We start from the raw sequence: 23,758 nt of genomic DNA on the forward strand, positions 1-23,758 counted from the left end.
TACTGTTTTACTGGTGCATATGACTCATTTTAGTATTTTAGTATTAGTGTTGAGTGATGGGAATATCATTTTTACATTTTAAAGCATTTAGCTGCTGCACTCACCCAAAGTGACTTTCAGTGAATGAGCTCAAGGATACTTAGACTGGTTACAGGACAGTCTGACCACCATGTCGCCCATTCAAAACAAGTGATAATAATTTAAATTCTGATTATAGCTCCTTTCAAGACTCTCTGCTGTCAATAAATACAAAACTGAAAAACATTTATATGACTGGCCAGTCGTATATATGTCTCTGCACAAACTGTATTTGCTTGCCAGTGATGTACAGTAGGTTTAAATGACTGATTTACATAAATGACCAAAGTAACCAGTGTTTATTTGCACAATTTTAAACATTAAGAAACAACAAATTCTTGAACAAAAGATGATGTGTCTCTTCTTTGAGTACAATAAATAAAGTTTACAGAAATTTCTGCAACATAAATACAACATGACAACACTGAATTGTTTAATATTACTTACTTGTATAAAGAATATTGCTGCTATATTTGTACTTTATATAAAAACAGCTAATCTCCTGAATGTATGGATACTGTAAGAAAAAAGATTGCTAAATTGTAAATACCTTTCTTTTTGAGATAATAGTCAGATCTGTTAGCTGGATATATTGTCATGACTTACTGTTCAAGTATAATGTAATAACGTTTAATAAAACAGATCTACTGATTGCAGATACACAGTAACTTTGCTTTAGAAGCAAGTAAAAGTCAAGTGTTCCTTGTTTGATTAGTAACTGTATAACTGCTAATTTCACCACAAAAACTGTACCAATTTAAAAAACAATATCCATTAGGTTTCTGTTCCAGTATTTCTCCGTCAGTGTAATCTTTAGATAAAAGGAAAAAAAGTACGTCAAGTTCTGTTCTGTATCTTAGCTTTTTCTGTAATGATTACAAAGATTGTTAATCCTGTGGCACAACAGTGAGGTATATGTCTAACTGAACTCTTCTGGGATCTGTCCCGGTATCCTAAAGCCAGTCTGCCCAGTCTGATCCAGAGTGCTTCTGGGACTGGATGTGGCAAAGCTTGCCCGTGTCTCTAATGTGCAGCTGGTCCTGTGGAGGAACTGCAGGAAGTTCTCGTGGCCTGAGCCCTCGTGGCTGGAGGCGGCCAGCTCCACTGGCCGGGCCGAGTAGCAGCGCCTCAGCTTGCACAGCTCTTCCCTGATCTGCCGGTTGAGAAGCCCATAAAAAAATGGGTTGATAGCAAAGGAAGAGTATGCCAGCCAGGTGACTGCTTCCTCCAGGTCATCTGGGATGTTGGGTGTGGCATCCAGCGTCAGATGGAGGTGGAAGGCAAAGTAAGGCAGCCAGCAGATCAGAAACTGGCCAACGATGACCACCAGAGTGAGAGCTGCTTTACCACCACCAAAAGGCCGATCACGCACAATCCTCCGCGGTGCGTTGCGGGTTGTGATGATGGTAGTCTGGCTGTTTATTGAGTCAGAGCGGTGCTTCAGCTGGCTGTTTGTCCAAGAGGGCAGAGGTCCGTGCTGGCGGGCGGCCACACGGGCCACCTTGTACACATTACAGTAGACAGCAAAAATCACAACAGCAGGCAGGCAGAAACAGGTGACACTAAAGAGCACAGAGAAAACCCGCCTGTGATCACTGTGGCTCCAATGCAGCGAGCAGTGCGCGGCGCTGATGGTGCTCAGGCTGCCGTAGGATGGCCATCCGAACACAGTGGACAGCCCCAGCACACCAGAAGCCACCCACACCATCACCATGACAGCCGCAGTCAGCTTCAGCGTCATCTTCACCTCATAGCGCATCGGGTGCACAATGTAGTAGTAACGCTCCACACTGATGGCTGTGATGGTTAAGATAGAGGCAGCTATGAGGAATACATTGAGAAACACATAGACCTGACACTCCAGCACGGTGAACACCACACCGGCAAAGTACGGAGAGCTGGACACAATCCCAAGAGGCATGAGCAAGATGGCACACAGCAGGTCCACCGCACACAGGTGACACACAAAGGCAAATTTCCTGAGATGAGGGGCTTTTATTACAACGACCAGAACCGCAGTGTTGGCCAGAAGTGCCAGGACGTTCAGGGTCACCATGAAAAATATCCCTGTCAGGTTCTTGAAGCGTGTCTGGGGGTTGGGAAGCATGCCCAGGTGCCTGCTGGGAGCTGAGGGTAATGGTGGCCAAGCAGTGGTGCTGTCATTGTAGTCAGGGGTCAGAAATGAACTGTTTTCCTCCATGATTCATTATAAAGGCGTCAGAGTACACATCTGTATTCCAGACTCCCTCATTGTTCTGTGATGAGGCTATAGGATCCTTCAGGCATCAAACACACCTCACTCCTGTGAAGAGAAAACAAAGCCCATGAAAACAAGATAGTTAAAAGTTTTGAAAATTCAGATTGGACTAAATAAATTACTGATTTTATATATATTCATTTATTTATTCATTCATTTTTCTAAATGCTCCACTATGTTCACCACTGAGTGGCTAGCTACCTCTGTCTGGTGTTTTGTGCTGGGTAGGTGGTGTACTGTTAGTATTGACTTTTTTTTCTTCACTAAAAATCAGCTGAGTGCTGCAGATGAAAATAATGCTGATACGAGTGGTGAGTGAACCAAATTAGGCCGTAAAAAAAACACAATGGTGAGCTGAAGTGCAGAGGAAACAGAGTGGGTTGATAAACTTCTGTGGAGTCGTCTTGTGGGCGAGTCTTTTTACATACAAGTAACCTAGTTGTGTGACCACAGTTAATATGAAAATCTTGATTACAGCCACGACTGAAAGCAACAAAGAGCAGGCCTGTAAGTCATGTTAGTTGTAGCCTAAAGGCCTGAGCTGACATAACCCACATGACATCACTGTTACATCTTAAGGACTGACAAAGCTCCTTCAGTGTCACAGATTCATCACTGCATACAACTGTTTGCTTGTTTGTTTTAGGCTGAATGGCACTAAACATGACAAATAAACTAATGCTGCCTGATTACATGCAGCAATAAATCCTCATCTTATTATTTTATTCATCGTGTGTTATCCCACTAATACTAACTGAGCATGTGTGTACATATAAACATCCACAGCTCCTCTCTGCATTATTATAACCTTCAAGAGAAACACGTACATGTGCATGTTCAGACCTTAAAGGAATTGGAAAGTTAATCAATAACTGTGAACATTATTTGTGGGCATATTTTAGAAGGATGTTGTCTCTGTCCCTCTCTCTTTCTCTTTCTCTATCTTTAGTGAGGGAGAGACTTGATCAATAGGAATAATTCATGGAGGACACCCTGTCTCTCCTCCATCCGTCCCCATCCTTTTGAAATGAAAGATAATGAGAGTGCTTGTTTTAGCCCAGCTGCAGGGAACTGGCTGCATTGATTAGTATGTGTTCAGTGTCACCCGGCACCACACCATCAAAGAGGAAACCTCTTACCAGGTCAGGTCTGACCCCTGATCATTGTGCAGTTTCTCAACAACCAGTGAGCACTGACTGAGCACATGTAATGTGTGCACTGTACACTTTGGTCAAATATCCTGCAGCAAATTTAACATAAATCATCCTGATGTTAGTGCTTTCTTTCATCCTGTCCGTGCTGCTTTGAAATGTGGCTTCCCATGCATGTACCGAATCAACCCATCTTATGGTTATAATCATAATCAGGTTTCAAATGTATGACAGTTGAGGATGCTGTGTGTCCTAAATACATGTGCCTGTGCGCTGCCAGTGATCCACTGATGCTCTCCTCTGCTGTAATCTTCTCCTGTGGACAGCTATTGGCATGCCACGTTCGCACTGAGATTTATCCCCACCAAGGACCAGTACATGTACATTCTCATGCACATTATGTAAGAATGTCCTCTTTTTTTATAATGTTCCAGTTGTAGCCCAGCATATGTTACATCCTTCAAGTCCACGTTTTACTTCTGAGTTGATGATCATTTCCAGCCTTTAGTCGTCTCCACTTTATTTAGTTCTTTCAAACCTTTCATAATTGTTAGTTCCATAGTCAGCACATTTTTCATGCGCTGTAGCTCTTCTCTGTCACTACTTTTTAAGTGGAAAGAAATCACCATCAACAAATAATTTTTCTTAATGAGGATGAGGGAATTATGCAGGTCTTTTAATCCCTCAAATCTATGTAATCCAACCGCTGTGATGACCTTTTTAATTATGCTGATAACCAATTTTATTTCATTTACGCATTTATATTACTAATGACTGCCATTAATTTTATATTAAATGAAAAACAATATGTCAAACATTTGATGGATTTCAGTGGAAAAGTAGGCTTTCATTGTGATGAATATATATATATATAGATAGTTTCAATAGATGCAATCTTAGTTAAACATAACATTGCAAATGACAATGTGAATTTCACTAATCTGGGATTTAAGTAAAAAAAAAAAAAAAAAAAAGAAGAAGCAAAAAGAAAATTGGGTGAGTTGTAGTATATTTCCATGGTTAAAATATTCTGATATTATGATGAAAGAGATTATTTGGAGATAAACCACATACCATTATGACCATTAGCTCTGGGCCCCGTCCACAATTTTTTGCTTAAAAAGGCAACAGCCAAATACCTTGATTATTGATTGATTATTGTTTTTATTGTTTTTGAGATAAAACTGATAAAACACAGTGTTTTTAGATGTATTAAGGCCCTTGTGTTAAGCTTATGAACTACATTTCTATGAGTTCATAAGTGGTCAAAATTTTTCAGAACTTTATACAGAGGTTTGTAATACACAGTAAAGCTAAAGGTAGCTATTATTACAGTATCACATACAAATATACAACATTAGTCTTAACTTTTATATTATTTCCACTGACAACCATCAAAGCTTGTTCTAACTATAGAAATTTAGGTTTGTCTCTCCATAGCTGCTAACTTTAACTCTCTCTGACCAGGAAAAAAACTTACCAGGTCACTCTTACATTTTGAAAATTGGCTGTAGTCCCACCAAAAAAAAGTCTTGTAAAGTTGAGTACTTCCAAAGCATTGCAATGACTCATGTCTGAATCCTTGAAAAGCATCAAATTCAGTGCTCAGGTACTGCTTCCACCTGTGTAGAGGTGTTGATCCACCTTTCAGACCTCTCCCTCTCCCTCTCTCTCTATCTCTCTTGGGAACTATGCTGCCATGTTGCAGTACTTCTGATGAAAACTGTATTTTTCCTCCCCAAAAAAACAGACAGATGATCCTTGAAAAAGGACCCCAGGGAGAGCTGATACTGACAGAGAGAGAGGTGATGTGTAGTGAGTCCAGTGAGACAGAACAGCTGGCTTGAGGGAAAGGGGGGGGAGGAGTCAGCAGTTGGTGATTGTTCACATCACATCTCTCAAGAGAAGATGAATCTATCAAACTGCCACCCACTGACATTAACCGCACACACACACACACACACACACACACACACACACACACATATCCAGGCTGTCTTTCATCAGTCAGTATGTGGCAGTGACTGTCACACACTGTCCACCATGCCTCTGTCTTCACACATGCTCTTCTATTCTTCTCTCTAGAGCTTCTGAGAGAATGAAGACACTGAAGTATTGCCTGGGTTTGCTTTGTTCATTCACTGTTTCACAAGACTTCCTTCCTCAAATGGAGTTCATCCTACTTTTTATGGTTTTTCCTTTTCTTTTTTTGTTTGTTATAGAAACTTTTATTTCACAACAGTTGCACTCTTTGGGCAGTGGATCAATGCTCGTGTAGGAGCATGAGACAGAGCTCAGCACTGACATCTGTTGGTTGTTGGGAAAACAAAACCTTATTCCCATGAGAGCATACAACACTTTAACATGGTGATGTAAGAACAGGTCCGAGTAAAAATAACACAAGGATATCGGTTCCAAAAATTTACTGGCTCGCACATAGTGAAGCACAACAAACAGAGTGGTGAATCAGATGTTGTGGAGACAGGAGGTTAATTATCACCTCTGGCTTATTCTAAGAACTAGCTGCAAAAAACTATTCTAGAAAGACAGTATCTCTTGATGTAATGCACAATTTGTTCATGAACAACAAGGTACTAATGAGATCTCTATTATTTTAAACATTTCAAACATTTCCTACTTTCAAACACTCGAAGGCCAGCTGGTTAAGATACAGTATAAATGTTTGACAAAGATTGACTTCACAGACCTGTTATCAAGACACAGCAACTTACTACCTCAAATTAAATAAGAACACTTGGTTATTTTCACCACTGATGATTACACGTGACATTTTATAGTGCAGTTCAATGGGTCACTAGGTCACCAGGTTAAACTTTGCACTTTTCCAACGTACAGTACAATAGACAAAAACAGCTGTCCAAAGTAAAAAAAAGGAAGAATTCTGAAAAGAGTTAAGAAAATAAAGTGACTTCAAGCACTAGATTTCAATACTGAATAAACTAGATGTGGTTTAAGAAAAAGTATTCTGCCACACATTTCTATCACACATGAAAAACTGGTGACTAACAAATGAAGGCAGACTTGCCATATATAAATGCTATAACTGAGAGTCACTTCTCATCGCTCCATTTTCAGGCAAGAGTGAAGCATCTTGGCAAAAGCTTTGATCAATAGTCGCTTTGTTTTCAGCTTTACCCAAACCCAGCCTCTTCTTTAATAGTTTGTCCTCGTTATTCAACTTTGTCCGGATTGCAGTTTTTATTTGGCTGCTGTCAACACCAAACTTGACTGCCACATGATCTGGAAAGAGACACATAATAAAAATTTGAATGTTCATTTAGGTATTTCAAATTCACACATTAACGAGCAGGACTGTGCACTGACAGTTTGATGATAGCCAAATGTCCTCTATCTTACCAATTATACTTCTCAAGATCTCAGGTGGGAGTTGAGGTTTGTGGCAATCCTCGCCTGTGAAGGTGTTCCTCCGGCCCTGCAGAGAGTGTGTAGCCAATGTTTCTCTGTCAAAAAGTATCATCAGCAGCGCTGAGGTGTACTTCTTGTAGTCTGCAATCTCTGCAATGCGCTCATAAAGATTTTTGGGAACTCGAAGATTCTCTGAGAGAAACAGGAAGTTGTGGTCGTCCTGAGGGTGAAAAAGAAAAATGTTAATTTAACTGAATCTGACACCATCACTTTTATCAAACTGTCTACCACTGGTGAATCTGGTCTTAAAAACAAGCAAAACCCTGAAAAAGGAGCACTGACATTAAAGTCGTGTGGTTATTAGAAGACGAGGAATGTAAGAGCCCTGACCTCCGGGATATTATGAACCTCTCTCATCTCTGCCTCAGGCTCAGCCAGGAAAGACATGGTTTCATCTTGAGAGTTTTGTGGTGCAACTGCTGCCTCGCCTCCTTGGAGAACGTGATCCAGGGTGACTCGTAGTTCATGTGCTGTGTGCCTCATCTGCATCATGAGAGTGTTCATCTCTGCAAACAGTGTCAAGACAGTTTAGAAATGCTGGAATGGGTTTATTCTTTGATTGTGCAACGAAATTTAATTTCCTTATGCCCCCTCTACTGGTGTGAAATTTTGGTGGTGAATAATAAATCCCCTTTATATATTTTAGTCACACATTTTTAAGATTTGAAGATTTCCTGGGGAAATGTTTCGAAAAATGTTCTTGAAAGAAAAGCTCCATTTAAATCCAAGTAAATATTCATTCATTAATTATTGGACACTTAATTATCAAAGCATGTTACAACAAATGTGCCACTGTAGTAAAATGTCATATTTTTGCATGTTCAGCTGACTCTCTGCTTTACACTAATCATTAATTATTGTTAGTGGAACAATTTAAACGCTGTCTCCATTCCCCTGTAATTAAATTACATCAAATTACATTGTACTTTCCAGTAACCTTCTTGGAAATTATTCAGAAACCATGGACATGTAAAATAAAGCATCACCTTGAATTTTTTTTGTCTTCAAATGGTCAAATTTTAAGTTGTTTTAGTCTAAAAACATATAAGCATCAACTTTAACATGTGTTATACTTGTATTATATATGTACTTGTCATTAGAACAACCGCTTTTCGGTAATCAGACTGTGTGGCCTTGACGGATATAATTTTTTTGCATATTAATTATTTATAAGTTATATTTTTCAACCCACCTTTCAGCTCCCTCAGCTCTCGCTCGGCCAAAATTCTACATCTGCGTTCATATTTGAGTTGTGCCTGCAGCTGCTCTATTTTCATGAGGAGGCTGATGGTGTCTGTTCTGATGCCTGGACTTGCAATATTTTCTTCGTCAAATTCAATGGTGTCATTCTACCAAATGAGAAGAAATCAGATCAACATTTGCCATGTATGATAAGGTAAACAGCTTGGTTGGTTTTATAAAAAATATCTCTCACCTCATTGCTGGGAAAAGGTGAGTAGCTGGACTCTTCAGCCAACCTGTACTTGTCCTCCGCTGGATCACAGCCAAACTCCTGTGCATCTGTGCCGATCTTAATCATCTTCATTGGTGGTTGTGCTGGAGTTGCTCCTGCGTCCCTCTTGGGTGGCATGAGGATAAAAGAATAAATAAAAAGAAAATCTGGAGAGAGTAGAGATGTGGTCAGTTGGCTCATCAAGGACTGCTTTTCTGCACAGGATGGAGTCAAACTTTGAGTCAAACTTTTTCAGTTGTCTTGTTTCTTTACGGTTTATTTCTTAACTCATTCATGCGAGACGAGAATGAAAAGTTAGTTCCCACCGCATCCCCCCACCCCCTGAGTCCTCAACCCCACCTACTCGCGACCGGATTGCCTCCACATTGAGACAGTGATTGGCACTAATCTGTCTTTGAATACATTATCAGTACATATGGCATTTAATGCTAGACGTGGTCAGAGAAAGCTCACCTGGCCGTTCAGCTCGATTTCAAGGATAAACTGTAACCACAGTTACTGAGGACAAAGACAGCGCAGTAAATGGAAATACTGCGTAGTAGAGGAAGTAGTAGTACTACTGCAGTAGTACACTACATAGATCCTGACACAATTACGGCTCATTTATAACAGCCGCGCAAAACGTTTGCGGTTAAATATGTGTGAAATACTGCCTCTGTGTTTAACTTTAACCATACATGATACACATGTATATAAGATTACTGTGTTAAGAAATTTTTATTTTTACAATCGAGAGCGGAACAAATCTGCGAAAACTTATTCCCCGAGGGAAGTATTTTTTCCAAGTACAGTTTCCTGCTCATCAAAATTCTTTATTTAACCAATGAGAATTCATAGTTTTAACAAAAGGCGGGACAAGGCGAGGAAACCGGCTGCATCAGCCAATCAGCGTCCAGGCTCACTCCTTACATGTGTATCCTAGTTTGGTTGGCGTGTACCCATGTGGGTTCGCAGTGTTGACTTGTGGAGGTAACTCTACTTAGAAACGCGGCGTTTCACCATGTCGTCGTCTTTTTTTATAAAGTCAAAAGAAAACCCCAAATTTTCCAAAAAGGGGAAAAATACAGCGGTGACAAAACGAAAGGTAAGTTAGCCGGACGGTTAACAAGTAAGCTAAAGCAGCAGGTTGATTCCATGCGACTCACCTGAACTAACTTGCTGTTCAAACGCCTTTTTCACGCTCTTTTAGGGACTAATGTAACCTTCTTATAAGTTACAATCCCTTTGTTTTCCCCGCTACAGGGTGATGGAGATTCTGGTCCTAAGAGCAAAGTGCGAGCCAAGAAACCTAACTCTAAATACAACGAAGAGATTTCCAGTGACTCTGAACCAGAGAGGTGAATTTCTCACTTGCGTGCTCACTTTTTTGATTTGCATCGATGACATGCTTTTCTAGCAGGTGTTAACTTGCTGTTTCTCTTTGCTCAGTCCCACAGTGCCCAGGAAAAGGCAGTCCCATGAAGAGGCTGAGTATGCGGAAACGCCACAGGAGAAGAAGCTTAGATTAGCCAAACTGTACCTCGACCAGCTGAAAGAAGAAGGTGAGCTTGTGTTATCCATTCGGCATGGGGGGGCTAACATTACTGTCAGTGCGTGCGTGTATTAAATGGAAGATATCTGTTCTCAGAGGAAAAAAGGGCAGAGGAAGACGACTTTGAGACTGATCTGATTGCAGGGAGACTTGAAGAAGAAGTGGTAAGAAGTTTCCTCTGTGATAAACAAGTATCTTTGACAAGGTGTATAGGTTATATAAAAATATAATGATGTAAATACAACATTTTCATGTCTCAGTTTGTGTTTTTAGAGGCTGGGACATGGTCATGAACACAGTCATTGATAGTGGGATTAATATGTAAGATAATTTACCATACACTGGTTTTTGTTATTGATCCTGGTGTGTATGTTGTTCTCCTCAGCTCGAACAGAAAGGAAAACTTCAGCGACCTATTGCCAAAGATGTAAGTATAGGAATTTTCATCTCTTGAGTTACTTTTACAGTTACTGTATATAAACAAACTTTTACCTAATTTTCTTTTAGCTCATACCACCAGATGCTTCAGAGATCCGAGTGTTAAGAGGACACAAACTTCCAATTACCTGTCTGGTCATTTCCCCTGACGACAAATGCATATTTTCCGCTGCCAAAGACTGCTCCATCATTAAATGTTAGTAAAATCCTGTGAAGCCATTGTATGAAAATTGTCTTATAATTGTTAAAATTAATAGTTTGATTTTGTAGTCTAAGTTCATTTTTTCTCCTTATGTCTTCAGGGGATGTTGAGAGTGGGAAGAAACTGCATACAATACCTGGTGGAAGGAAAGGCACAGAGGATCGACATGTTGGACATACAGCCCACATCCTGTGCATGGCCATATCATCAGATGGAAAATACTTGGTGAGTAGTGCTCTTTCAGTATATTCCGCTTTTGTCACTCTTTGGAAATCTTCATGTAAAGTCAGTCTTGCCAGGAGCCTCATCATATTGTAACAGCACTGACTTTCTCCACATATTTTTAGGCCACTGGAGACATGAACAAACTGATCATGATTTGGGAGGCAGAGACGTGTAAACATCTTTATAAATTCACAGGACACAAAGGCCCTGTGTCGGTACGCTCTCCCTCTTTCTTTCTCTGTTGCATATTTCTACATCTTTTTCTATCTTATCAGGTTTGTAGAATTTACCTGAATTGTATAAAATGTCTTTCTCTTCTCAGGGTCTTTCCTTCAGGAAGGGAAGTCATGATCTGTACAGTGCATCTCATGACCGCTCGGTCAAGGTCTGGAACGTGGACGAGAATGCATATGTGGAAACTCTGTGAGTAACTTATCAGAAGAGTATTTCTCTTATTGCCAGACACTTGCATTAGTCATGTATTTGTGAATGTAATTGTTATCGTGAATCTCTGTAGCTTTGGGCATCAAGATGCCATCACAGGACTGGACAGTCTGAGCCGTGAGCGCTGTGTGACTGCAGGAGGACGGGACCGCACCGTGAGGGTTTGGAAAATAGCAGAGGAGTCTCAGCTCGTCTTCCATGGCCATGAGTGAGTCTCTCTGTGTCTGCTGCCTTTTTGTCTTCTGTGTCATGTTTGTTGGCACCATTTCAGATCGGTTAATCTACTGCCTTTGCCAATTTTAAAATGGTCAAGTAAGAAAGGTCTTGATATAGAAGAAATAAAAATAAACAGTGTTGACAGTGAGGAGTTTACAACAAAAGAGAGCAGTTAGGGGAAAAGTTAAAAAACATAAATCAGTGCAGGTTTATTGATTACAATGTAACTAGATCATTATGTTCACTTTTTAGTGGTCTTTACATACTGTCATCCATACCTCATTCAACTGTGATAATTTGGGAGGATGTAGTTTGTGGTGCTGTTGAAGAGAGATGTTTGTTATTTAACCTACTGTCATTGATACGAATGCTGCCACCTGAGTGTGTGTTAATCAGATGTTTTTGATGCTTCACAGTATATTGGCTTTATGCATATAATGATTTATTAATGTAGAATGTTACATGGTTTTAAGAATTAACTTCTAATTGTGTGTAGATATGAGAGAATTAAAAATATGAGATAACCTTCAAACAGTGATGTAAACAGAGGCAACAGAGGAAGTTAACACTGCTTCTAGAGTCATCGAAAGATACTCACTGGCAGTAGTGAAAACAGGAAGGAAGCTACTGACAGGAAGATGGAAATCCTGAACCCCTGGTTAATTTTAGCTGCAGTCTTATTTTTGTGGTGTGACAAACTCCGTTAATGAGATGTTGAACTGTTTCTAAATCTCAATTTATTTTCATACTGTTTTTGAATGTAGTTTCCAGAATAAGAAAAAAACGACTGATTTCTATTGTCCGGTAGTTTTGGTAGCTGTGTTTTCCCTGGTGGTCCAACATTTATAAAGAATCAGAATAGCTTTTTGATTCTCCAGAATTTATTCTTGGTGGAGAACAACTGATTCTATCTCTAATATTAAACTATATATCATAATGCTCCTATGATTCATACAGAAAGACAGACATCATCTGTTACTTTATTTTTCTGTTTTCCCTACAGAGGTTCAATCGATTGCATCCAGCTCATAAATGAGGAGCACATGATAACAGGAGCTGATGATGGGTAAGACATCAGTTATAGTTGTGTTTGTTCTTTTGTTTTTCCTGGGATCTCATCATGCTACAGATCCACTAATGTCTTCTTTTGTGCTCTCTCTCAATTTTCTGAATGACCTCAGCTCCGTGTCCCTTTGGAGTGTCAACAAGAAGAAGCCTCTCAGCACCGTGAAGCAGGCTCACGGTTGCCATGGTGATGCAGAGCTGGAGCAGCCTCATTGGGTCGCTTCAGTGGCAGCGCTTCAGAACTCGGATACCGTCGCCTCAGGTGCCTCTGGCTGTGAGAGTCCTCCTTACCAGCTTTTTAATAACACACAATAATGTGTGCAGGATGCATTAAATTAACTCTTCTCACAATTTCCTTGGACAGATGCAAATTTAATCAACATAATTAATGCATTTAGTCCTACTCACTTAAAAGTACAACAGTATGTTCACTTATATTTAGCTGTACCTAAATATTGTGCTGTCTATACTATACTATATTAGAGTAACAATGTTTTTTTTGGTGCAGGTTCACACAACTCACAGGTGCAGCTCTGGAAGTGTGGCCAGAATTACCGTGGGCTGGAGCCTCTATTCAGTGTACCAGTGGTAAGCTCTTACCTGCTCTTCTCTTTTTTAATAAAGGTTATAATTCGACATAAGATGTGTTTTTAGCTAATTATACGCATTGTTTACAATGCATTCCTGGCAGCTAACTCATTTGCGCTTTTCAAAATATCTTACTTTGTTTCTCCATCTGCTTTCGCTCCCAGTGCGGTTTTGTCAACAGTCTAAAGTTTTCAAGCTCCGGTCAGTTCTTGGTGGCAGGAGTTGGACAGGAGCACAGGTAAATGAACCTAAGGTTATGTTTTCAAAGAAATAATCTGTTGAGACACTATCTAGCTAATAACCGCACAGGTTCATGTTCAGTGAATGAAATGTCCACTAGATGGCAGTTTTAACACATTTATCAGCCTCTGTCACAGGTAAAAATACATTTTCCTTCTTTTTCAGTGCAGCTTCACATGTTCAGTCATTTTCTTGAAAGAAGTGACAGTATTTTGAAATGACACAGTGCAATGACATCAGCTGAAAAAAGCACAAGATGTTATTTTCATGAGAAATGAATTATTATTGATAATGTAAATGTGTAATTGGATTCTTTTTCATTTAGTTTAATATAAGAAAAATGACTTGTAAAGATTGAGTTTTATTATTTATAACATGAAGTCAGAAATAAATGAAAAACTAGACCCATATGTGTAAATTAATTAAAATTGCAAAGGTTGTTGTTACTTTTGATCTGCATCCCTAATACCTCTAATGGTTAATGTGTGCAAAACAATGCCAGTCAACAAACTGTAAAATGTAATCTAGCGAGTGTATTAAACCAACATCATAAACATCACAACAAAGAACCAGTACAGAACCAAAATAATAAGCTTCAGACTAGATGAAGGTAAACTGTATGTGCCATAGTTGTATAGTCATATTTCAGAACTCATGTCTCATCAGACAAGGAGTTACACTCTACAGTATGTAGCCACATTTCATGCTGCTCATCCAACCAGCTCACCTTAATGTGGCATCAACAATTGTTTGTGACCTTTTAAGGATATCAACATCTGACTTGATAAACTGAGACTCATCTGAAGAAATCTGACCTCAATTTGATTTCAAACAACTCACAAATGTGGTTTAAATCTGATTTGCAGATTTCATTTGTTCTAAGGGTTTTTCAGCTGCCTAAAGTTAATAAAAGCACTCTGATTTCAATCTGAGCTGACAGCCTGAACATTACCTGAAGGATAAAGTGACTCAAGTCATTTCCAGGAACTTCTCTAATAGGAATTTGAACAACCAGTCTCACTAGCCCTGACTGGGAGCTGCCTCCAAAACTGACACCGAAACACAATGTTTGTGATCAAATGAGAATTTTAATTTGTGATCTTGCACAATATTTTGAATATTAGGTATTATTTTCTCTCAAGGCAATGTCTGATTGACATCGATTGACATTTTTCACACAGCTGGTATGCAGGAAGTTTTGAGGCACTGCAGGAAAGAGGGTTAACAACCATTAACGTTTGTATTTGGGACATTTTTTGAACTGTCATGCTAATGTCCTTAACCTGTGATTCTCAATTTCTGTTTGTATTTCATAAGGTTGGGCCGGTGGTGGAGACTAAAAGAAGCCAAGAATGGGATCTATGTTATTCCTCTCAAAAGGAAACCTCCTAATACAGAGGAAGCCAAGGTGACTGAATAGTGGACTGTTAAGTGACTTTTCTTTTGTAAATTAAAGGTTTAAAAACTGCCTATATATTGTGTCTTTGTTTATCCACCAAAACACCCCTTGTGAAGTGAGTTATTCATACAGATTTTGACTGTGCTCGGATTGGACCAGCAGTGAGACAAGGCTGTATTGTAGGAATTAGACTAAGATTTAGGTCTTACCATCAACTATTTTGACTTTTTTTTTTTTTTTTTAGTTCTGCTGACAGTTTCTCTGTCAATGTTCCTGCTGGTTAAAGTTAACATCATAGTTTTGTTTTTCTTTTTTTCATCAAGGGTTGCTTTAGAAACAATGGATTAAATTTGGGCCTATATCATGTCATGGTAACGCTTCTCTACAGGTTATTGTGAACCTGTCTGAGCAACATGTAAAATTGCAATTAACTCTACAGGAGAATCATTTATCTCCGTTTGAGAGCAGTTCCTGCAGAATCTCGTAAATCTTGTGAAAATTTAATTGACAAAAGAATATTAACATTTTCATTCAAAGTAACAGTACAAGCAATAAAAGACATTGCAGAGCTAGACTGAAACTGCGTATATCAAACATCAGGTGGTGGACATGATTTGACTGTGGCTATGATATAATACAATTTGCAGTAGCATAAGTGTGTTGAACTCCTTTAATTACATTCAAGAGAGTAATTCATCATGATAACATAATGTGGAATATAAGCCATAATTGATGACAGTTACTGTTGCAGTAATATAAAGCCTGTTCGGTTTTGCATTTGTACTTTCTTCAGTTTTCCTGCAGGTGTCCTCTTGGGCAGAGGTGGTGTTCTCCTTTTCACATGTTGTGTGTAAATAAATAAATAAAATAAAATAAAATAAATGTTGGGAGGGAAAACCAATATTTTCTACTTTAAACATCACTGACTTTTCATTTTGCAGTCTGAGTGGGAAACATCAATCAGTATGAAATAAGAAAAGGTCCATCTTGGGTGACTTTTTATGGACACTGTACATGTATAATTGCACATATTCACTTGGTTGTTATAGCTTAGAGACCTAAGCACCAAAAACAGGTCCTGGTATTACAGCAGAATTAAAAATCAATGCAAGCTTAACATAGCATGATTTTACTGGTTAGAGAAATCCATAATTATATACGCTGCAAATGCCAGTTCTGAAAACACATAACATTTACAAAGGACACTTGTCCTAATGCTGCTGTACTGGTCATGATACTCTGTGTCTGCCATGTCTCATATTCAGTCCCGTTGGGTAGAAACACTGTGATGAAGTGATGCGGTAGAAAGCTGTTGACTAGTTGCTCATTCCACGCCTTACAAGAAAAATACAATTTATCAAAAATTATTATTATTAAAAATATGAATATGTCTGTTTATAGAAATTAACATTACATTCATGATAAGACAGAGGCGGTAGCTAAGCGGAACAGAAACACCAGGCCAATTGGCCTTCTTTCTGCCGATGTTGGCTTGCGTGTGCTGTCATTGACCACGTCGTGTGTCGTCATCGGTCATGTGCTTCTGGGAGGAGCGCGGAGAGGCGGAGAAACGAAGTCGGGAAATAGATGAAAACCAGCGTCTGAAGCGTTGCCTCTGTTTGTCAGTACTGTTAGAGAACCTATTTACCGAAGAAACCTGGATACTAAAGCAAGCTTAGAAACCTGGATACTAAAACAAGCTTTGGAGCTGCTTTTTTGGAGTGAGACGGGACGCTGAATTCGCCTGCAGCGCGAAAGTAAGGCTACGGGGCGAACTAGCTAGCGGCTATCGTTAACATTTGCGTTAGCAGCGAGCGTTAGCATTAGCCTTCTCTTTCAGTAACATCTTTTGACCTTAATTCCATTTTAGTCGTTTGTGTTTGTGTTTCCGTGACATGAGTTGTGGACCCCCAACGTGGGCAGGTGAATAGTGATAGTCTGTTTAAACCCCCTGTTGTACAGTCACCTTACCGACATTTTGCAACTCCGCGTCTATGCCTAGCTGCTTTACTGCTGAATGTCTGCGTTAGCATTAGCCCTAGCCCTTGTTAAAGTGTGTCTGTGTTTCCGTTACTATAGTGTCACTGACATGGGTTGTGGGCATCTTACGGAGGCAAGGTAACTGTTTAGTGGCCTTTTTTTTATTATCATGTCGTTGTGGTCATTTTGCGTCTTTACCTGGCTATTTTACATCTATTTATGTTCAGCTTCTTTGTCTCTTTGTGGTCGTTCTTACTGCGTCTCTGTGGTTCTATGTCCATTCCTGATCATTTGTCATTTCTTTTAGGTCACTTTTTGTTTCATTGTGGCAGTTCAGCATCTTATTGTGATTGTTTTGCGTCTCAATTTTTTGTGTATCGATTTTGTTTGTAGATTTGTGGCAGTAATCTGTCCATAGCTATCTCTTGACTCACAGTTGTATATATTAGTGATGAGAAATGTGGTATATTTATACTTGATTGATCTCAGTTATATGTTAAAGTCAAGCTTGAAACTAATTTAACTCCTTGCTTCTCCACAAGTTTGAGCTTCAAACATTTCAGTTACTTTGTTGTTGATTCTTAAAGATGTGGTGCTTTTTCTTGTCATTTATGACAGCAAACAGCCCATTTTCTGAAACACTCCTTTAATATTTGGAGAATGTTCTGGTTCAGCTATAATGGTTAATATCTATCAGGGGTGTGATGATACACTCAGCTCATGAGGAAGAGACAAGATTTTAACACTATTTTTAAGAAACTTCAGTGATATAACTGGAAATTCTTTTATTTGACTGAAAGTCACAAAATGCAAAAGAATGAACGTGCATTTCGAAATGTCTTGTGAGTTGTTCATAAGTGTGTTAATTTTAACTGATTATTTTTAAAATATCTTCACAGTTTATAAAAACCAGTTATACACTTATTTTCTTTAAACCTTTCACATAAGCTGCTGTTAAGACCTTTGTAAAATTTGTTTGTTATTCATAAAGCAAAAACAACACAAAACAATGATATTTTAAATGTGTTAATAACAAGAAGGTTGAAATAATGATTCAGTGTGGGATCATCTGTGGTGGAGGAAATACTCCTGACTTTTTACTGAAGTATAAGAAACAACACAAGTTAAAATCCTGCATTCAAAATTTGACTTAAATGATAGTGTTTATTATTGTTGTGCAATTCACAGTAACATACATGATTGTTCAGTGATTAGTTGATAGACACACAATTAATAATCATTTTACTTTTCCCCAACTAGTCATTGTTGTTGGTTGTTCAGGAAGTGATGACAGTCAACTGATTTTCTGAAACAGCCCCCTAATGTTTATTATAATTATTTATCTGTTTTTTCATGGTTAAACTGTTGATGAGGAATAGGTAGTAGTGTATTAATCATTTTCTTTTGTATGTTTCTCTTTGATTTCCTCCAGCTGTCACCACTTCATCCACAACATTGTCCACGATTGCTGACACATCGTCCAAGATCACAAGGACATGGTCCATGATCGGAGAGACATTGTCCACGATCGGAGAGACATTGTTGAGGATGAGGGAGACATCGTCCACGATCAGAGACATTGTCTGTGATCGCAGAGACCTTGTCAAAGATGAGAGAGACGTTGTCCATGATCAAATACATTGTCCCCTGCTTCGTAGAGACCTTGCGATAGAATCGGCGGAGACGGGGGTCACCGATTTGACGGCATTGCCCGCGATCAGGGACATTGTTGATGGTCACAGAGTCACCGTCTATGATCTCAGAGACATCGTCCACGATCACAAAGACACTGTCCATGATCACAGAGACTTTGTCCATAATCTCAGAGACATTGTCCGCGATCACAGAGACATAGTCCACGACCACAGAGACGTAGTCCACGATCACACAGAGTCTTTGTACAATGAAGAAGTTCTTTGAGACCAGGACAGAGGCCTCCAGGTAATTCACAAACAGCTTTACATCAACTGTCCAACACAGAGCACTGACATTGTTTATGTTCAGTGTTCCGTATATCAGAAAAGTGTAATGATAGAAGTAATCTGCAATATATAAATGATGTACAAGTAATCTGTATTAATAGAATGTAAAAGTAATTAGCAATATCAGAAGTAAAATGTATTAGTCAAAGTAATTTGTTACTAGATATAGTTTGCAGCAGTTAACTTTATCTATAAATTTAGAAGTAATATGTGATTAGAAAAGTAATATGTATGGGAAAAGTAATCTAATTTTAGAGGTAACAGTAAAAGTAATCTGTAATGTAAAAGCAATGCAGAAGTAATAGTAATACAAAATAGAAATAAAAATGTCACAGTATAGTAAAGCATCAAAATGTCAGATGTTGTTGTTGTTAAGGATCAGTCAAAATGGGACTGAAAAATAACAATTTTAGTTTGATTGTATATGATCAGAAATTTTTAATCTTGTGTATGTGCTAGACATACTAGATTACACCGTACAAAACAATCAGTTCTACAAATAAAATATTGGATTGAGTTGTTCGTGAGTGTGTTCATTTTAACTGCTGGTCAGAGAGTAATTTTAATGATATCCTCACAGTGTCTAACAACCAGTCCTACACTTTTTTACTTAATTTTTTCACATAAGCTGCTGCTAAGACCTTTGTAAATTTGGTGTTATTCATTACAGGAAAACAACACAAAACAAGGACATTTTAAATGTGTGTTAATAAGAAGAAGGTTGAACTTTAAAATATTGATTCTCTATGTGACCATCTGTGGTGGAAGAAATACTCAGACATTTTACTGAAGAATAAGAAACAACACAAGTTAAAATCCTGCATTCAAAATATTACTGGAATGTTAGTGTTTTTTATTGTTGTGCAGTTCACAGTAATATACACGACTGCTTCAGTGATTAATTGATGGGCACAAAATTAATAATTATTTCACTTTTCCCAAATATTTGTTGTTGTTGGTTGTTCAGGAGGCGATGACAGCCAACTGTTGATTTTCTGAAACAGCCCTCTAATGTTTGTCAAATCTTCTGGTTCAGCTGTAATGTTGAATATTTTGTAGTGTTTTCATGGTTAAACTGTTGATGAGGAATAGGTAGTACTGTATTGATCATTTTCTTTTGTATATTTCGCTTTGATTTCCTCCAGGTGTCACCATTTCGTCCACCACGTAGTCCATGATCGCCAAGACGTTGTCCATGATCGGAGAGACTTTGTTGAGGATGAGGGAGACATCGTCCACGATCAGAGACATTGTCTGTGATCGCAGAGACCTTGTCAAAGATGAGAGAGACGTTGTCCATGATCAAAGACATTGTCCCCTGCTTCGTAGAGACCTTGCGATAGAATCGGCGGAGACGGGGGTCACCGATTTGACGGCATTGCCCGCGATCAGGGACATTGTCGATGGTCACAGAGTCACCGTCTATGATCTCAGAGACATCGTCCACGATCACAAAGACATTGTCCATGATCAGTAGAGACTTTGTCCATAATCTCAGAGACATTGTCCGCGATCACAGAGACGTAGTCCACGATCACAGAGTCTTTGTACAATGAAGAAGTTCTTTGAGACCAGGACAGAGGCCTCCAGGTAATTCACTAACAGCTTTACATCAACTGTCCAACACAGAGCACTGACATTGTTTATGTTCAGTGTTCAGTATAGCAGAAAAGTGTAATAATAGAAGTAATCTGCAGCATGTCTTATAAAGTTAAATGAAAACTTAAACAAATAGCTCCCTAAAGTTTTCTACAGTAAATAAAGTTTTCCAAAATTTCAATATAAATAAAATGTTATTTTATCTTTCACTTATCTTTGTTTTAAGTTCAAACAAAAACAAAAAGTGCAGGGAGTTCCCAGGGTCAGCAGCATCTCTTAGCTCGGAGCTTCTCCGCCCGGCAAAACTTATTCTCCTCTCCACCGTGTGTGTGAGCACTGTGCATGCACAGCTTTCACAGCTGATTGGCTGTTACCCGTGCCATGGCTCTGTGTGTAACCAATCAGATGGTGCTGTGGGTGGGACAGTGCTGGAGACAGAGTAGTGACAGCAGACAGAGAGGCACGGCTGCATCAGAGCCAAAATAACCCAGTTTTAAATTGATCTCTTATCAGCCATCGGATAAAAAACAGGCCAATGCCGATATGCGTCAAAATGTCGAATATCGGCACCGATAATCGGCCCAGCCGATTATTAGTCTGTCCCTACTTGGAAATAATGATTCTCTCTGTCACCGTCTGTGATGGAAGAAATACTCAGACATTTTACTGAAGTATAATAAACAACTCAAGTTAAAATCCTGCATTCAAATTTTTACTGAACTGTTAGTGTTTATTATTGTTGTGCATTTCACAGTAACATACACGACTGCTTCAGTGACTAGTTGATGGACACAAAATTAATAACTATTTAATTTTTTCCCAAATATTTCTTGTTGTTGGTTCTTCAGGAGGCAATGACAGCCAACTGTTGATTTTCTGAAACAGCCCCCTAATGTTTGTTAAATCTTCTGGTTCAGCTGTAATGTTGAATATTTTGTAGTGTTTTCATGGTTAAACTGTTGATGAGGAATAGGTAGTACTGTATTGATCATTTTCTTTTGTATGTTTCGCTTTTATTTCCTCCAGGTGTCACCACTTTGCCCACCACATAGGCCACGATCGCCAAGACGTCGTCCATGATCAGTAGAGACATTGTTGAGGATGAGGGAGACATCGTTCACGATCAGAGACATTGTCCGTGATCGCAGAGACCTTGTCAAAGATGAGAGAGACGTTGTCCATGATCAGAGACATTGTCCCCTGCTTCGTAGAGACCTTGCGATAGAATCGGCGGAGACGGGGGTCACCGATTTGACGGCATTGCCCGCGATCAGGGACATTGTCGATGGTCACAGAGTCACCGTCTATGATCTCAGAGACATCGTCCACGATCACAAAGACATTGTCCATGATCACAGAGACTTTGTCCATAATCTCAGAGACATTGTCCGCGATCACAGAGACGTAGTCCACGATCACAGAGTCTTTGTACAATGAAGAAGTTCTTTGAGACCAGGACAGAGGCCTCCAGGTAATTCACAAACAGCTTTACATCAACTGTCCAACACAGAGCACTGACATTGTTTATGTTCAGTGTTCAGTATATCAGAAAAGTGTAATAATAGAAGTAATCTGCAATATTAAAATAATGTAAGACATCAAATGTCAGATGTTGTTGTTAAGGATCAGTAAAAATAGGACTGAAAAATATCTTAATTTCAGTTGGATTGTATATGATCAGAAATTCTTAATCTTGTGTATGTGCTAGACATACTAGATTACACCGTACAAAACAATATCAGTTCTACAAATAAAATATTGCATTGAGTTGTTCGTAAGTGTGTTAATTTTAACTGTTGTTCAGAGATTAATTTTAATAATATCTTCACAGTATGTAACAACCAGTCTTACACTTTTTTACTTTTTTCACATAAAATGCTGCTAAGACTTATGTAAATTTGGTTGTTATTCATTAAAGGAAAACAACACAAAGACATTTTAAATATGTGTTAATAAGAAGAAGGTTGAAATTTGAAATAATGATTCTGTATGCAACCATCTGTGGTGGAAGAAATACTCAAACTTCTTACTGAAAAATAATACACAAGTTAAAATCGTGCATTCAAAAATGTACTTAACAGTATAGTATGGCGTCAAAAATGGTCAGAAAATGTAGCATAGAAATGCTTAAAAAGTTCAAAAAATAAGTTTTCAAATAATTTTTGGTTGTTAATACCATTGTAAATGTGGTTGCTATTCATTAAACGAAAATGGCACAAAACTAAGACATTTTAAATATATATAAGAAGAAGGTGAAATAATGATTCAGTATGTGACCGTCTGTGGTGAAAGAAATACTCAGACTTTTTACTGAAGTATAATAAACAACACAAGTTACAATCCTGCATTCAAAAATGTACTTATGATAGTGTTTATTATTATTGTGCAGTTCACAGTAACATACATGATTACTTCAGTAATTAGTTGATAGAAACACGCTTAACAGCCATTTGACTTTTTCCCAAATATTTGATGTTGGTGGTTCTTCAAGAAGGGATGCCAGTCATCTGTTGATTTCCTGAAACAGCCCTTTACTGTTTGTTAAATATAAACTGTTGATGAGGAATAGGTAGTATTGATCATTTTCCTTTGTATGTTTCTCTTTGATTTCCTGCAGGTGTCACCACTTCATCCACCACGTAGTCCACTATCGCAGACCGTCTTCATACAATGAAGTTCTTTGAGACCAGGACAGAAGTCTTCAGGTAATTCACAAACAGTTTAACATCAACTGTCCAACACAGAGCCACTGACCTTGAATTGTTTAAGTTCAGCATTCAGTAAATTAGAAAAGGGTAATAACAAAAGTAATCTGGAATATAAAAATAATGTTTAAGTAAAGGGTATTAATAGAAGTAATGTAAAAGTAATTAGCAATTTCAGAAGTAAGATGTAATAGACAAAGTAATCTGTTACTAGGTGTACTTTGGAACTGTAAAAGTTATCTGTAAATTTAGAATTAATACATATTAAGAAAAGTATAGTGTAATGGTAAAAGTAATGTAATATTAGAGGTAAAAGTAAAACTAATCTGTGATATAACAGCAATGCAGAAGAAAGAGTAATCCAAAATGGAAGTAAAAATGTCTCTTATACAGACATACAGACATAAGACATAAAAAACGCTGCAGTATATTAAAGCATCAAAACAATCGAGAACTGTCACTGTATAGCTATGTCATACTATAATATGGCGTCCAAAAACATGAAAATTGTCATAGTATAGTATGGCCTCAAAAACGGTCAAAAAATGTCATAGTATAGTAAGGGGTCAAAAATCATCAAAAAATGTCATACTATAGTAAGGGATCAAAAACGGACAAAAAATGTCATAAGGGATCAAAAATCATCAAAAAATGTCATAGTATAGTAAGGGGTCAAAAATCATCAAAAAATGTCATAGTATAGTAAGGCATGAAAAATGGTCAAAAAATGTCATAGT

At 38.4% G+C, this 23,758-nt stretch overlaps 3 protein-coding genes across 6 annotated transcripts; 1 reads left to right on the top strand and 2 right to left on the bottom strand.

Annotated features, from left to right (window-relative positions):
* Positions 1–362: 362 nt before the first annotated feature.
* Positions 363–5,356, bottom strand: si:ch211-213o11.11 (probable G-protein coupled receptor). Of its 2 annotated transcripts, none has more exons than XM_018686520.2 (2): positions 4,981–5,356; positions 363–2,380 (listed from the first exon to the last, which is right to left on the bottom strand). In XM_018686520.2, exon 2 carries the CDS (start codon positions 2,276–2,278, stop codon positions 998–1,000), a length of 1,281 nt encoding a protein of 426 aa, XP_018542036.1. In that variant the 5' UTR covers positions 2,279–2,380; positions 4,981–5,356; the 3' UTR covers positions 363–997. The 2 variants fall into 2 exon arrangements, with proteins under 2 accessions (XP_018542036.1, XP_018542035.1); XM_018686519.2 differs by having other exon boundaries at positions 4,967–5,356.
* A 538-nt stretch (positions 5,357–5,894) lies between these two features.
* LOC108889887 (uncharacterized) lies at positions 5,895–9,691 on the bottom strand. Of its 2 annotated transcripts, none has more exons than XM_018686570.2 (6): positions 9,553–9,691; positions 8,369–8,553; positions 8,126–8,282; positions 7,264–7,439; positions 6,865–7,093; positions 5,895–6,747 (listed from the first exon to the last, which is right to left on the bottom strand). In XM_018686570.2, the coding sequence occupies exons 2-6, from the start codon at positions 8,522–8,524 to the stop codon at positions 6,545–6,547; spliced, it is 921 nt and encodes a 306-aa protein (XP_018542086.1). In that variant the 5' UTR covers positions 8,525–8,553; positions 9,553–9,691; the 3' UTR covers positions 5,895–6,544. The 2 variants fall into 2 exon arrangements, with proteins under 2 accessions (XP_018542086.1, XP_018542085.1); XM_018686569.2 differs by lacking the exon at positions 9,553–9,691 and adding an exon at positions 8,861–9,134.
* rrp9 (ribosomal RNA processing 9, U3 small nucleolar RNA binding protein) lies at positions 9,319–14,828 on the top strand. Of its 2 annotated transcripts, none has more exons than XM_018686567.2 (15): positions 9,319–9,491; positions 9,650–9,744; positions 9,836–9,948; positions 10,035–10,102; positions 10,324–10,365; positions 10,446–10,572; positions 10,679–10,803; positions 10,926–11,018; positions 11,126–11,226; positions 11,321–11,455; positions 12,467–12,529; positions 12,645–12,802; positions 13,037–13,116; positions 13,281–13,354; positions 14,674–14,828. In XM_018686567.2, exons 1-15 carry the CDS (start codon positions 9,408–9,410, stop codon positions 14,774–14,776), a joined length of 1,461 nt encoding a protein of 486 aa, XP_018542083.1. In that variant the 5' UTR covers positions 9,319–9,407; the 3' UTR covers positions 14,777–14,828. The 2 variants fall into 2 exon arrangements, with proteins under 2 accessions (XP_018542083.1, XP_018542084.1); XM_018686568.2 differs by having other exon boundaries at positions 9,320–9,491; positions 12,645–12,790.
* The last annotated feature ends 8,930 nt before the right edge of the window (positions 14,829–23,758 follow it).

Source organism: Lates calcarifer, linkage group LG12 (genome assembly GCF_001640805.2).
Source record: "Lates calcarifer isolate ASB-BC8 linkage group LG12, TLL_Latcal_v3, whole genome shotgun sequence".
NCBI classification, from domain to species: domain Eukaryota; kingdom Metazoa; phylum Chordata; class Actinopteri; family Centropomidae; genus Lates; species Lates calcarifer.

Excerpts from the sequence above, each read along its gene's own strand:
- LOC108889887 (XM_018686570.2), bottom strand. The coding sequence starts at position 8,524 with ATGCCACCCAAGAGGGACGCAGGAGCAACTCCAGCACAACCACCAATG. Across the intron at positions 8,283-8,368 it reads CACCTTTTCCCAGCAATGAG|AATGACACCATTGAATTTGA; the intron begins GTGAGAGATATT and ends CTCATTTGGTAG. Across the intron at positions 6,748-6,864 it reads GATCTTGAGAAGTATAATTG|ATCATGTGGCAGTCAAGTTT; the intron begins GTAAGATAGAGG and ends GTCTCTTTCCAG.
- si:ch211-213o11.11 (XM_018686520.2), bottom strand. The coding sequence starts at position 2,278 with ATGGAGGAAAACAGTTCATTTCTGACCCCTGACTACAATGACAGCACC.
- rrp9 (XM_018686567.2), top strand. The coding sequence starts at position 9,408 with ATGTCGTCGTCTTTTTTTATAAAGTCAAAAGAAAACCCCAAATTTTCC. Across the intron at positions 9,745-9,835 it reads AGTGACTCTGAACCAGAGAG|TCCCACAGTGCCCAGGAAAA; the intron begins GTGAATTTCTCA and ends CTCTTTGCTCAG. Across the intron at positions 11,456-12,466 it reads CTCGTCTTCCATGGCCATGA|AGGTTCAATCGATTGCATCC; the intron begins GTGAGTCTCTCT and ends TTTTCCCTACAG.